Below are 14,216 nucleotides of genomic sequence, written 5' to 3' on the forward strand. Positions count from 1 at the left end.
CCAGACCCTGTGCCAGACAGTTCCACACATGTTCTTCCTTGATTTTCCTAGCACCTTGTGAATACAGGCATTTTCACCTCACCTGAGGGAAGGGAAAGGCAGGCTAACAGTGCAGGCCACATGGGCATTGAGATACTGGAGTCTAAGGTCTTCCTTCTCTTAGAGAAGGTGGTTTCAAATGAAAGAAAATAGATGAAGAAAAGCAAAAATGAGCTGAATGAGTCAGGCTGAAATTACAAAAAAACCAAAAAAACAAAAAAAACAGCTGATAGGAATCTTCAACACCAAGGAAAGGAACAATGAAGCCGAGAGAAAACGGGGCTCCTTGTGGTTCAGTCTGGCAGGGCCGAGAGGAGGGGATGCGGAGTTGAGGAAGGGCTTGGCTTTGCAAAGTAGTTCCCACAAAGAAAGAGACCTCGTTCTTCCAAGAGCCCGAAAGGGGGCTAACGGCAGTCTTGGAGTGCAGGCCGGAAAGCAACTACCACGAAGAGGAATCCTAGCTCTAGGGAGGGCCTGTTACAGGTCAGAAAGGGGCAAGGAGCAGAGAACATCTGGAGGTGTAGGCTGCAGGCCTGTGCCAAGGTGTCTGAGTAACACAGCAGGAAGTGTGCTAGATTGCGGCGGGGAGAAGAAATGCTGGAAAAGAAGGAGAGTCTGGGCTCAGTGCCTGACTTCCCTGATCCTTTCCTTCTCCGCTTGAACTCTTTCGGGAGAGTATAAGAAAGGTGACTGTTGATGCGCTTCACTGAGCAAGGAGATGGGAGACTGGGCTGAGGCTATTTCTCTTATGTGGGGAGAAGCTGCGTCTCACACTGTGACCCGGGGAAAACACGGTGCTGTGGACCTGACGAGAGTCAGAACGGCTCCACATTCGATGGTCAGGCCAACCGCTTGGCTGGCGGGGGGCCCCTTGTGGAATTCAGTTCTTGGCCAGAAACCCCTGCCTTAGACCTTGGAAGATAGGAGGGAGGCTCAGCAAACCTGGCGGCTGCTCTTTGGGTTTGGCAAACTCGAGATTTTTCCAGTGCCTTGTGTTCAGTGAAACCGAAAATGTGTTTGGCTAGAAACCCTTCTCTAATTTTTAAACCCCTGAGCATTTTTTACATAAATTTGATACACATGTTTTTGTCTTATTTTTATTTAGCTCATCAAATCGAATTAGGAGCTACAATGATGAAGGGAACAATGCTGATTTCCAAGAAGATTCTGGAGCCTTTTTTTTCTTAGAACTAAATCGCATTTTTCTTCCCAACTGTTAAAATTACCAGACTGAGCTGGATTTGAAATTTAGAACCCAAATGTGAAATAAAGATCCATGCTTGGCAAAGAGGAGGCATAGCAGGGGAATGTTCTTAGGAAGTCACAGTTAGAAAGGCAGGGCAGGCGTGGGGTTGGGGGTGAGGGGATGCAGGCAGGAAAGGGGGTAGTTATTCTTCATTAGATGGTTTGGAGAAATTTACCTGGCTTTCCGAGTTCCCCCAGAAAGACCTGCTCGCCACGTCTCTGGTGTCGGACTTTATCACCAGCACCCAAGGAAGAGGAGTTTCTACCCTAAGATTGGGGATGAGGGGGGTCTCCTGTACCCCTCCACAGTAGCCAATTCCAACTGCCCCTCCTCTTCTCTCTAACTGCTCCCCGCCCCCCCCCACCGCTTCTGGCTAAGCCCGCTCCATCTGGAAGCATTTAAAATGTACAACAATTTTAATCTCGTGCAAAGGAATCTCCGGGTCTACCCTACATACCCATTAAGCTAAATTATACGTGCACAATCTTATTTTGCACAATTCTGTCTGGCCTAGGTTGGCACACACCAAAGGCTATTACTGTCTTTCCCAATTACTTTTTCTACCACGCCATCATTTTCTATGACTTTAGTCCGAGGCCAGCAGTATTTCTCTGAGAAACTCGAGCCACTGAGGTCCCAAGACAAAGATCCTCTTCAGAACCCCTCGAACCTATACTCAAAGGGTCCCTTAGACACTGTCCAAAGACATTTCTTTGAACTCAGCTACTCTCTCCTACAGACCCTGATCAAATTAGATAGACCTAGGGGCGCCTGGGTGGCTCAGTCATTGAGCGTCTGCCTTCAGCTCAGGTCATGGTCCCGGGGTCCTGGGATCGAGCCCCGTGTCGGGCTCCCTGCTCCACGGGAGGCCTGCTTCTCCCTCTCCACTCCCCCTGCTTGTGTTCCCTCTCACACTGTGTCTCTCGCTGTCAAATAAATAAATAAAATCTTAAAAAAAAAAAATCAGACCTGGGTACAAGTACCATCTTGTTATTTCATAACTGTTCAACCTTGGGGGAATTATTTCACTTGAGTCTCAGTTTCCCAATTTGCAAAATGGGTATAATAGGCATATGGACCTAAAAAAAAAAAAATAGGCATATGGACCTCCTAAGGTTGTTGTGAGGATCAGATGAGATACTATGTATAATAAACACATGTATTATACTATGTATAATAAACTGTAAGTTGTCTGGCCCAGACTAAGCAGTTAATAAACATTACTTGTTACTATAAAAACTACACCTTATTGAACTCTACACCTTCTCTAAGAGCACTTACATTTTTCCACAGGTGGCCCGTTTCCTTTTAAACACGCTGCCCACCTGTCCAGTCCCTCACCAAAACTGAACCAACCAACCCAATTCCCTGCGAACCAGCATCACTCTACACAGATGACGTAAGGTTTCTGATCAACCAACTGGGCTTTCTCATCAGTCCCCAGGGAGTCTCCCATGCATGCCCAAGTTTTAAACCTACAGTCTCTTCTTTGGAGCCATGGCAATTGAGCAATTAGAAGATCTAAAATCTAACTGTGCAGAAATCATTCTCCTTCAAACCAAACCACACCTCTTTTCACTTTATATAGAAAGCATAGGTGTGTGTGGAAGGAGATGAGAAGGTTTTCACTCTGCTTTAAGAAGCAAAATGGTTAATTAGTGCTTTCCGAGGACCACCCCCTCTCCAAGAACATGAGTCACACTTCATCTGTCCCTTTTGCAAAGTAGAAAGATGATGGCACCATTTAATATGTCTAATAAATGCCTCTCTCTCAAGGGGGGAAAATATAGAGTCCATGAGCCTAGTATTTATTGCTTTCCTCTGGCCAAAAGTAGTTTCAGCAGTAATTCATGGATCCTGAGGTTGGCCAGAATAGAGGGATCAGGGATCCACAAGCTTCTGGGGCACCTTGGACACTTCATGTAGTATTGGTCCTTGTCATGCAGAACTGCTGTGAGGGCTAAAAGAGAGACATCTACAGGCTCTGATGAATGGCAATATTTATTTCCACCAGGCTGATCTCATTTGAAATGCTGGGTGATATCAGGAAAGGTGTGTGCCTTCCATGCCTTCTATATACTAGAGATTCCCCCTCTGTGACTTCCCAACCTCTTGTGGCTACTTGTAATTTGAATGCCAGCCTCAGCAATACAAACTCTAGAAGAACCAACCCCCTGCTCACAGCCCTGCCAAATGGGTGGGCCTAGGTGGTTGTTTGTGCCCACCGAGGGCTCTGGAGTAGACAAGCCAAAGGGGCAATTTATGGGCTGGGAAGTCACTTGTGGCCTGGTATAAAAAGGGAGTTGGACCAATGAGATTGCTCTCTGGTCATCAGGAATCGGGAGAGTGAGAAACTGGGTTGACTGGTAGCAGATACATATGGAACATGACTGGCCACATAAGGGCAGAACACCCTCATGAGGGTGACAGACTCCCACTGCTGGGGCTCTCTGGAGGTGGTCTTGATTCCAGAAGCACCCTCCCATAAAGACTGGCTGTTAAGGGTTCTCCTTGTGTACACCATAAACATCTCTTCTAATATTATTATAACAAGCACCTCCTCTTTTGAGTTAGCTTGAGTGGGTTTTGGTTTCCTCCAACAAAAAGAGCCTTCAATAAAACAGCATCTACCCTTGGGAAGAACATGCAGATGGAGCTATATTTAAACATCCTGGGCATTTCCGGTGCAAGGCATTGCTCTAACAGGTAATTACACAGAACGCGAACACCATTGGTTCCTGACGCACCTCTCCCTTCTATTGTAAGAACTGGAAAAGTTAAAGCTCCCTCCCTCAACCGTCCTTGCAGCCAGGGGAGGTCATGTGACACGGCCCTGGCCAATGAGACGCAAGTGAGGAACTGTTGGGGACAGAGGGGCTGCCTGCTTCCTCCTTCCCGCCCCGCGTGAAGATGCTATGCCACCATCTTGCAACCACGAAGGGAAAGGCAGCGAAGCTGAGATGCCAGTCCTGGCACACTGGACGGGTTGCACCAACACCAGCTACCACCAAGTTCCAGCCTCCTCAACAGGTGGGAAAAAAAAAAAAAAGACCCTTAACCTACTATGACTTAGATTTCTCTACAACATAGAAGCAAAACGTTTTCTAAAGATACACCCTGAAACAGAACTAGATAGTTTCCCATATCATAAGAAACATCTGTTGTTGGCTTTTTTTAACGTTAGTTTTAAGTGAGAAAAAAATTTTTTAACCAAAAAGATGACAACTTGTTTTCCAATTAACTTCTCTAAACATCAGCTGAATGATATAAGTTGTACAGACGATTAAAATCGAAGAGGGGATAAGGTATATACACGAACAACTCTGCGATAAGGCAGAAAGTGGAAGGCAGTAAAAGGCAGCTGCTTTACACGGATCTGTAGGGAGACCTTACTTCTGGTCGGGGAAGGGAGAAATCAGGGAAGTCTCCACAGCAGACTCGGGACGTTTGGAGATAGGGAGGAAAGGCATTCCAGTCAGAAGGAAGAGTCTAAGCAACTCTGGGAAACTGAAGGTCATGCACAGGAAGGACACAGCAAGTTCTTTCTGGCTAGTTCAGGGGAACAGAGATCAAATTTTTGGTCTAGAAAGACAGACAAAATTATAACATGCCTCAAATGCCAACCAAAGGAGTCTGGGCTTTATTCTCATAGGCACGGGGTATGGTCGAAGGTTTCGGAGCTAACAGGAGTCAGAGTACCTGTTTGGGAACATTTGTCCGATGACAAAATGTGGGATGGACTGAGGAGGCAGGAATGCCACTAGGGGGCTGTGCAGCTAGTCAGGCAGGAAGTGGGGAGTGTAGGAACCAGGACATTCAAAGGGAGAATGGAGTGGGAAAAAGGACCACCGCACAAGTACCCGTGACACAAGCTGGCTACTGTCTGCATCATGGGGTGCGAGTCCCGGGAGGAATCATGTAGACAGTATTTTATTGCACAAAACAGAAACAAAAACCTCATGTGGTACCTCTGGAGCTGAAGACAGGAATGGTTTTATGTAGATGTTGGAGTCATGCACCTTCAGGTCATGGTCCCCAAGTCCCCTGGTCACTCCAATTGTTGCCATTACTCGGGCCTAGGGGTATAAGCAGAGGGCCATCAGAAAGACACATACAGAGAAAGCATTCCTGTCACAACGTAGCTGCTACAGGCGGAGAGAGAAGCATTCATTTTCCAATTCCTTCTGTCCCTCTCCATGCCCCTTGCTACTAACTTATGTGGGTAGCTGTTTCCAAGGAAAGGCTCACCAAGATCACTTATGTACTTAAGGAGTGGTTTTTCTACCAATTATCCTAAGTTTAATGGGTTGCTGCTGTCTCTTTTCAGTGTTCTTTTGTAGAGACTAGAAGGAAGGGTATCCAGGAAACTAAATCCAACATGTGTGATGTCTACAGCTCCTGAAATCAGTTCAAATCAAATCCAACATGATCTGTCCATCCATCCAACCATCTGTCTGTGATGCACCCACCCTACAAGAACCTGTTGAACACACCAGCCATGTCTCCTGTTCCTGGGAGGCACTAGTGAGAGATGTAAAAAAAAAAAAAAAAAAAAGTGAGGGCAGCTCCCACCCTCCCAAAGCTCACAGAGGGCACTTCATGGCTAGAGGAAAGAAACTCTTTGCAACTCTGTAACCTGGCCTGCTAACATCCCCACAAATTCCCTCTGGGGGGAAAGGAACAAAATGTCACTTTGTTATAACTACACAGAGACCTCAGGGTTGAGACCTCACTACCTGTGCTTTCTCTACACAGTTTAGTTTTCCCAGTGCTTTAAGGAAACAATACTACTATACTAATGCCTACACAGTCAGCCTAAATAGGTCCCGGGATGCCACAGATTTGACTTAGCCAAACATTTACTGAGCACCTACTATGTGCAGAAATCATGCCTAGACAAATGTCTAAGGACTTGTCCTTAATATAAAGGAACTTGTGAAGGGAGATAAGACATGTAAAATATGGCCAAGTGTGGAAAGACACAAGCGCCATGGGTTAGAGGAGTTCAGAGGAGGTAAAAATTCTGCTGAGAAAGTCTCCCGGAGGTGGTGGCATGACATTTTTGTGCAGAAGGATGGGCAGCATTGAGCCAGGTAAGCACAGAGGGATGAAGTGAAAGTCTTTCTTGGTAGAATGGAGCCCAATGGCCTAACACTTCGATCATCAGTAACATATCCGGTGTAGGGTCATGGTGCCAAGACCCAGGCTTGAGTCCTCACTCTACTGTCTGGGTAATGAGGGTAACTTATAAACGCCAAGAAACATGACAGTCCAAAACATTACCAGCATTTTCATCCTGTTTTCCCAAAAAGGCTATGGATTTTGGAGCTGGTTTCAGATCAGAAGATGGGCAGTTTGCATTAAAGTGGAAATGAAACCATGACATATTTTTTTAAAGGCAAGAATCAAAGGAGGTAAAATGCAGGCATGTGATATGAAGCCTGGGGACCTCTGGTCAGGCAGGCTGCAGAAACTCTCTGCTCTGCTGGGGAGCTGCACCGACTCCCTACTGGCTAAGAAGTATTCAACTCTAAGTGTGAAAATCCTGAGTCCCTTGCGGCCCTTCTGCTCTCCCCACTGCAATGGCAGCTTCTCTGGCTGGAAAAGCACAGGTGGGCGTTTTCGTCTAAAGAAATCTGATGTTTCTGCTAGTTACTGAACTTGTTTACAGAGTATGTAGGTGTTACCCACACAAATCCTTAAAAGCATTGGCAGGAATAAAATGAGAAGTTATGGCTATGAAAGTCTTCTGAAACTTCTGGGTAGGTGTATGCAGACGGGAAAGAGAAACCCCCTGCAAAGGATCTAGATAGAACTGACGTGTCGCAGTTGTAAAGACTTCGCAAGAAATCATGGATCCCCTGACAGGGATCTTGCACTTCTTCACTAATGGAGCAAGCCTGGAACAGACTGGAGCCACAGTGGCTTTTAAATAGGCCATCAGGTACGATGACAGAACTTGCCAGTCGCCTATCACAGAAGTGTCAAGCCCTAATTAACTGAAATGCTTGAGGAACATGATGTCCCGGTGAAATAAACATCTGCTGAACTGGGGAAGCCCCTGGCTCCTTTAAATCTTATTCTGATCATCTTCTAAGAACACATTAGTCCATTTTCCTCTGGTATGGGAGAAAGTATACTGTACGTAACTGAAAAGTGTATTTAATACTGATGTCTTTATTGAAGGCCAGCCGTGTGTCAGGTACCAGGCTGGGCAGGTGCATGGGATACAAAGGTAACAGGAGGTGGCTCTGAGCTTCCTGGAACTCCCTGGGTATAGGAGGGTAATACTGAGAATCTCAGCCCCACAAAGCACCACAGCTGTAGGCATAGGTCATTGGGCTGAGAGATGGGCATTAACGGTACCCATCATCCTGACAGGCCCATGCAACGCTGTCAGGAAAAGAGTCCCTTCCTGTTGTGATTCTCAATCAGGGATGGTGAGATAGAAGATGGCCCATTTCCATGAACAGGGCAAGTTCGTTTGAAAAATGATCCCTCTGTGAATCAGATGTTTGTATTTCATTCCCTCCACAGAATGTCTCCTTCCGCTGAAATCACTGCTACACTGAGCCTAAACCTAAACCCGTGTGCTCTCCCACACATGTACGTTCAGAGGTGCATGCATGCACACACACACACATGCTCAAGTTCTGTCCATAAAGGCATCCTTCAGTTTTATTATGAGTCACTTCTTCCTCCAAAAAACTATGAAATATTGGAAAAAATTCAGTTGAAGATTCTTCTTAATGCGAGCACATTTTTCACTTCTAATTGGAGCTCTCAGCCCAGAGTTGAAGTGTACTCGTGTTCGGAGGAAGAATGCAATGACTCAGAGCTGTTTGTTCTTACTGGTAAACAGTTTCAAAGCTTCCCCTCTCCAGTCCAGGATGGCCACTTCCTCCAGCCTCCGCTCCCAGACCAAGACAGACAAACAGCCTTCCCGTGCTCCACAGCGTGCCTGCTGCTTAGGGTGTGGTTCTGACTGGGGCTCTGGGAGCTTGTGACGAGCTATCTTTGCTAGCTCGGCCCGGGCTCTGGTGCACGGGATCCTCCAGCTTCCTCACAGTGAAGCTTTGGATCCCCTTGCCTGGGGCAAGCGGAGAAGCACCCTTGCAGAGTCTGAACTTCCGTGGTGGAGCGTGAGAGTTCCAGAAGCCGGGAGACGGCCGTGGCTCCACATCTCCCACCACCCCTGGCCAGCTGTGTGACTCTGCAGGAGCCGATTTCGCCTCAGAGTCTCAGCGGCCTCGTCTGCCAAAAGGACCTAGTACCGCTGGCCCTGCCTGCCTCGTGGCTTGTCAGAAACACAGGGAGATGACGTACGTGCATGGGGTCACGGTTGAACGCTGTAAAAAGTTATTCAGACGGATTGGAGAAATGGAGGGTTATTTTCACAAAATGGACTTTCGTCCCTTGTGCTCACCACTCACCTCCCCCTCCCCCAACCCCCACCACTCCTCGGACCCTCAAGACAGGAGGCCTGAAGGATGATGGAAGGGGAGAGTCTTTTAAGCTGTCAGGGCTATAAAATGCCAGGCTGCGGAGTGGGGCACAGAGACTGCCAAGGGCGGTGCGGGGCCAGAGCCTGCTTCTCTCGGTCTGGGGGGAGTGCACATGCCTACCTTCTTGCCTTCTCCATATATAAGGGGAAACTTCAAGTCATCATCCTCAATGGTTTTGTATGCCCTGTAGGGGGATAAACAACATTTTAAAAAAAAAGGTTTGCACTCAATTAGTGACCCGCTGCCCTGACGCAGGCAGCTAGGTACTTCATTCTCCCGGATGCTCCATCACTCGCCACGCTGCCAAACTCCCCGTGCACAGACTTATTCTCCCTCCAGAACTATGTGGGTACACATAACTAACAAACCAGAAGCTATCGACTCTGTATTTGCTTGCAGAGGGAGAAAATGGGGGGGGGGGTTTATACTCATAATTAGCAAGAAGGGGGGAGGTGGGTTTTGTCCTTAGCATTTAGGGCCTGTGTGCTTAGAAGTGGCCTGGCAGCAGCAACAAGGGTCTTGTCATTAATCCAAAGCTGAAAAACAGCAGAGCTCAGAGACGGATGGAGAGTGAGTGAAACTGCTCCCCGAGCCGGTTCTGACCTTCAGGGGTTGTTTACACCAAAGCAGCCTCGTCCTGGGATGGCTGGAGAAGGAACATTTAGAGCCTGTTTGACCTCGGTGCAATAGTCAAGGTTGGCAGAAAATTCTTTGTTTCACCATAGATATTAAATGGTCATTCAACACACAGAAAGAAAATCCAGTTTATGGTTCAATGGTTTGTTCTAGACACGGTTGTCCGGATGCCACTGCATAGACAGCAGAGGCTGGTCAGGCTAACACAGGAGAGAAAATGAAGTCTATGTCTTGCCATTTTGCTCATAAAAAGTTGAAATAACAAACAAGCAGCAAAGGAACAAGGCACCTGATTACTAACTGTACCACCCTGGGCAAGGAGCTCTACCTTTTTTGGTCTCAGTTTCCTTATCTGTAAAATGAGGATAATCACATAGGATGTAAAGAGCTTAGCACAGAGCCTGGCACATGGGAAGTATTCATTTAGTGGTAGCTACTACTACTATTTAATAGATAACGAATACTTGGCACACCAGCTCCCCTTTCTGCAAAATGGGGACAGCAGTGCCTATTCACCACCTCAGAGAAATATTAGGGACACCAGGTAAAAACTGGGGTAGGGTCTACAAGGTGAGGTGCTAGAAACAAGTTGCTTCTCTAAAATAATGTCTGCTGAGTGCATGAAGAAAACTAATTTGTGAAATGGGCTCCCAATCTTGGATATATATATATATACATATATATACAGGCAACTTGGGAGTGAACCTGAAATCAAATATCCGGAAGCTCTGGATATACAAAAGAATGCAATCTAATTCAAAGAGAGTTCAACCCCAAAGCTAACACAGGGACACCCTTATTTTCTGGGAAATTATTGAGGTAAGTTGTTCCTTCCTAAGGGGTCAGTGAAGATCCAGTGAAGGGCTCCTGTTCAGCCCTGGGCATACAGGTGAGCCTCTCTGGACCTCAGGATCCTCATTAATCAGAGACAGGAAAACTGAGGCTTACTCACAGGGTTGAGGATTAAGATGGCCTAATGAATATGCCGAGCTTCGGAAGTCTTTAGCACGGTGCCCGGCACACGCTGAGAGCATGATAAATGCAAGTTGCTGGTACTGCCATCAAGTGGGCCCAGGGGTACTCTAGGATTCAATTTTCAAAAAAAGAACTGTACTATTTCCTTTCCCCAAATCTACCCAATTAACACGAGATGGAAATAGCTACTTTGATGTTTTTATAGTCACATGAACTATTTAAAATGCTATGGTATACAAGTCATTTGGGGAACAAATAGAGCTATTATTAGAATACACTCAGCTTGGGGAATGAATGAATTCTTAAACCAGTGGTTTCTCAATCCTGGCTGCATATGGAAGCACCTGGGAGAGCTTTTAAAAATCCTGATGCCCAGGTCACAGCTCAGAACAATTAAATCTGAACCTCTGGGGGTGATAGCCAGGCACTGGGATTTTTTTTTTTTTAAGCTACTTTGTGCAGTCAAATTTGTGATTACATTATGCAGTCAAAATTGAGAACAATCACTATAGACCAAGTGTCATTTGCTAATATTCAAAATCAGCTGATCAATTAGCTTGATCCTAAAGATGACACTGTGTGGCTCAAGGGACAGGAGGGAAATGGACTGAGAAAGGCTCTGAAGTGGGTGTGACCAGGGCTTGAGAACGGTGGACAGGGATGTGTGGAGAGGAAAGGCCAGACTCAGACAGAGAAGAGGTCACAGTGGGGACAAGACCAGGAAAGGGACTGGGGCCTGAAGACCAAGGCATAGGAGTCGGAGATTAAATGGGAGGCAGAAGGCAACAACTCCAGCACCAGTGACTGGAAATTATTTAAGCTCAGGAGAGATGGGCTACGAGCACTCTTAACAGGCTTGAAAAGGCAGCCAGAAAGCTGTTCTCAGATCCTCCGGAAGCCCAGGCAAGAATTCTCTCAGGGCAGAGACCTTCAGGAACATGAAGTCGGTGTTACCACAGCTCTGAAAGACCAACACTCACCTTGGAGTTGTCACCTACAGGGTCCAGTGCAAATTCTAATATTTTAGTTATTTTTTCATCTTCGAAAACAACAAAAATATTAAAAATAGAAACGACAACTTTGAAAAGGTTTCTTCTGTTCCTGCCATTGTTGGTTTCCAATCATGTAAGAGCCCTCTCCCTTGCTGTCACCAACAAATGACAAGGGTGAATAACTATTAACAAAGAAGTTCAACATGCTCTCCCCACCCCACCCCAGTCTTTCTGGGTCCTAAGCACAGGTATCATATATAAAGGCAGGTGGATTTCCTTTCACAATTAAGGTCTGGCATAAAAAAGAATAAAACACTCAAGAGTTCAAACTGGTAACTTCATTAAAGTCTACATAAATGAGCTAAAACCACAACAACACCTCTGACTCACCGAACACCGACATGCCACACGCCGGGCTTGGTGCTGGCTTACTGTGTCTCAAAATGTCTCCCAGGTTCTGCAATGTCCCACTGGACAGATGAGAAGACTGAGGCTCAGAGAGGTTAAGTAACTTTCCCAGGCTCACACAGCATCTTGGTGGCCTGAAGCTAGCCTCAAACCTTCCCAGAAAACACACCAAAGAAAGGGGACATCCGGGCTCAGCTCTGGCGATCTCTCATTCTAGTTGAAAAATGTGCAATGAGACCGTTGTTGTCTGCCTGTCAGTGGGAGAAAGGCAGGCACCGGACGAAGAAAAGGTGTCTTTGGCCAACGAGGAAAGGGAATTTTCTGCGTGAGCAAAAGAACAAAAGGTGACCATGTGGGGACAAACCAGCGGCTATGTCACCACACGGTCCCCAGGGAAGATGGCGGGAAGTGAGGGAAGCACCTGTGTGCACTCACTAGTCATTTCATCATGGCCGCAGAGCCCACCAGAGCCCTCTCCCATGGACAGCGGGCCTCCCACAAACGTGTGTTTGCAGTTTAGAGGGCCACCCCTGTTCCTACCCACTGGAAAGGCTTATCTGCTGTTCATATTGCATTACAGTCCATGCTCAGGATTTAGGCTTGGCTCTACCCTTCCAGCTCAGCCTTGGCTGCAGCCTTCTCGGCTGGGGGATGCAAGAGAAGGACAATGGTTTGCAGTTGGAGCTCCAAGAGAGGGAGTTACTTGGGACCTATGATTCATAGAAAATATCTCTTCCTTCATATCAGATCCCAGGATTTCACAAATCCTGATTCAATTTAAAAGCACCAAGAATCAATTACTCACTAGTTTTTACAATAATATAACTGACCAGAGATCATATTCAAATAATTACTTGTTACAAGAAAGCAAAACTGAGGGCGCCTGGGTGGCTCAGTTGGTTAAGCGACTGCCTTCGGCTCAGGTCATGATCCCAGGGTCCTGGGATCGAGTCCCACATCGGGCTCCCGGCTCAGCGGGGAGCCTGCTTCTCCCTCTGACTCTCTCCTCTCTCATGCTATTTCTCTCTCACTCGCTCTCTAATAAATAAATAAATAAAATCTTAAAAAAAAAAAAGCAAAACTGAAAGGCTTAGGAAAGATTTTCAGAGTAACCCTTATTTTGGGTCAATCCTTAATGAATATTTATGAGGCCAATTGACGGAAGGATGAGAAAAAAAAAAAATCGAGGCTTAAAAAGGGCTCAATTAAAGGGGCTTTCCCTAAGTGGAGGCAAGTTTCATTAAGCAAAGAAGTTTCCATTAAACATTTTCTGAAAAGTAATGGTTTCCCTTGCAATGTGGATTTTGCAAAGCTGAAAAGACAAGGAAAAGGCACCATTGGTCTAGACCTATTGGAAGGAAAACCTCAGCACTGAGAGAGACTGAGAGGCCAAGTCGGCTGTGTCCCAAGTGTGGGAGTCCCTCCTATACCAACATGCCTCGTATGGGTCCCTGGCTTCTGTTGTGCAATGGACTGCTCTCGACAGTCACTGTCCTGGGAGCTCTGTAGCACGCAGCATCAGCTGATTCTATTGGAGAACAGCCCTGGGAAATTCTTTCTTAAACCCCTCAGTCAGCCATTGGCATATTTCAAAGTTCTCTGACTCCTAAGGCAAGAGGAAGGCCCTGACTGCTCCCACTTCACTCGCCCTTCCAGACCAAGGCTTGCTGCCACCGAGTCGGTCCCTCTACCTGCTCACACAGGTCTGGATGCTCTGCCATCCTCCCTGATGACTTCCGCCTAGGTTCACAGGTGGCTTCCCACTCTTTCCCCTGTGGTTATTCTCAGTAATTTTAGATGTGTGGATGATGCTTCTGGAATCCTGACTTTGTCACTCCCAACCTACTTCCCGATGACCTTCCTTATGGCTCCCCAGCTCCCCGGTCATGTGGGCTGCACCAAGGACATCCTCTCCTTGGAGCCTCCCATTGCGAGCCGTCCCTCCTCTCTCACCGGCTTGCCGGGGCTCCCAGGCCACGTCCCCTCCTCGGTCCCAGCACTCCACCTCCCTCCTGCCGGCCATACACATTCATCAGCCAGCCTCCACTTGGACAGTTCTTTTGAATACTTCCCTTGTTGGCAGCCTAGGCTTCCGCATCCACTTGATCTTCTAGTAAGAGGGAAACACAAGAGGAATTGAGGGTTTTGTCTGCCGACATCCTACGCAATACGGTCAGCTCTACCTTCCCAATACGTCCAGTGCCTTTGCCGCCACCACCGTCTCTTGCCCACACCCTGGCAATGGCCTCACCGGGCCTGCCTGCAATTATCGAGGAGAGCAGACGGTGCCAGGACCAGGGTGATGGCGGTGAAGGTGCTGGAAACTGCTCAGTTTTGTCCTTTATCTCTATTCTCAGAGCAACCAGAGTAATTATTTTAAAATGTCAGAGAGTGTCATTACCCTGCTCGAACCCC

The 14,216-nt window shown here is 47.0% G+C and overlaps 2 protein-coding genes across 9 annotated transcripts in view; one reads left to right on the forward strand and one right to left on the reverse strand.

Moving 5' to 3' along the window:
• The window catches only part of LOC115937168 (uncharacterized), an 83,496-nt gene extending 82,090 nt beyond the window's left edge, over positions 1 to 1,406 (forward strand). For 3 of the 6 annotated variants that reach the window (XR_014145744.1, XR_014145743.1, XR_014145747.1), the window contains exon 4: positions 1,145 to 1,404. Coding sequence is in view for 1 of the 6 variants with exons in the window: in XM_081821987.1 (XP_081678113.1) it covers positions 1,145 to 1,227 (83 nt within the window). In the remaining 5 variants the exon portion in view is untranslated. Of the gene's footprint in view, positions 1 to 1,144 lie in introns of all 6 variants that reach the window. The other 3 variants (XR_014145746.1, XM_081821987.1, XR_014145745.1) reach the window with 2 other exon arrangements.
• The window catches only part of PPM1H (protein phosphatase, Mg2+/Mn2+ dependent 1H), a 246,808-nt gene that overhangs the window by 38,092 nt on the left and 194,500 nt on the right, over positions 1 to 14,216 (reverse strand). For all 3 annotated transcript variants that reach the window (XM_081821986.1, XM_081821984.1, XM_081821985.1), the window contains exons 7-8: positions 8,911 to 8,974; positions 5,254 to 5,361 (exon numbers count right to left, since the gene is read on the reverse strand). In XM_081821986.1, the coding sequence (XP_081678112.1) occupies positions 5,254 to 5,361; positions 8,911 to 8,974 (172 nt within the window). The remainder of the gene's footprint in view (positions 1 to 5,253; positions 5,362 to 8,910; positions 8,975 to 14,216) is intronic.

The sequence above is a fragment of the Leptonychotes weddellii genome, chromosome 5, assembly GCF_054177405.1.
Source record: "Leptonychotes weddellii isolate Sample4059 chromosome 5, ASM5417740v2, whole genome shotgun sequence".
Lineage (NCBI taxonomy): Eukaryota > Metazoa > Chordata > Mammalia > Carnivora > Phocidae > Leptonychotes > Leptonychotes weddellii.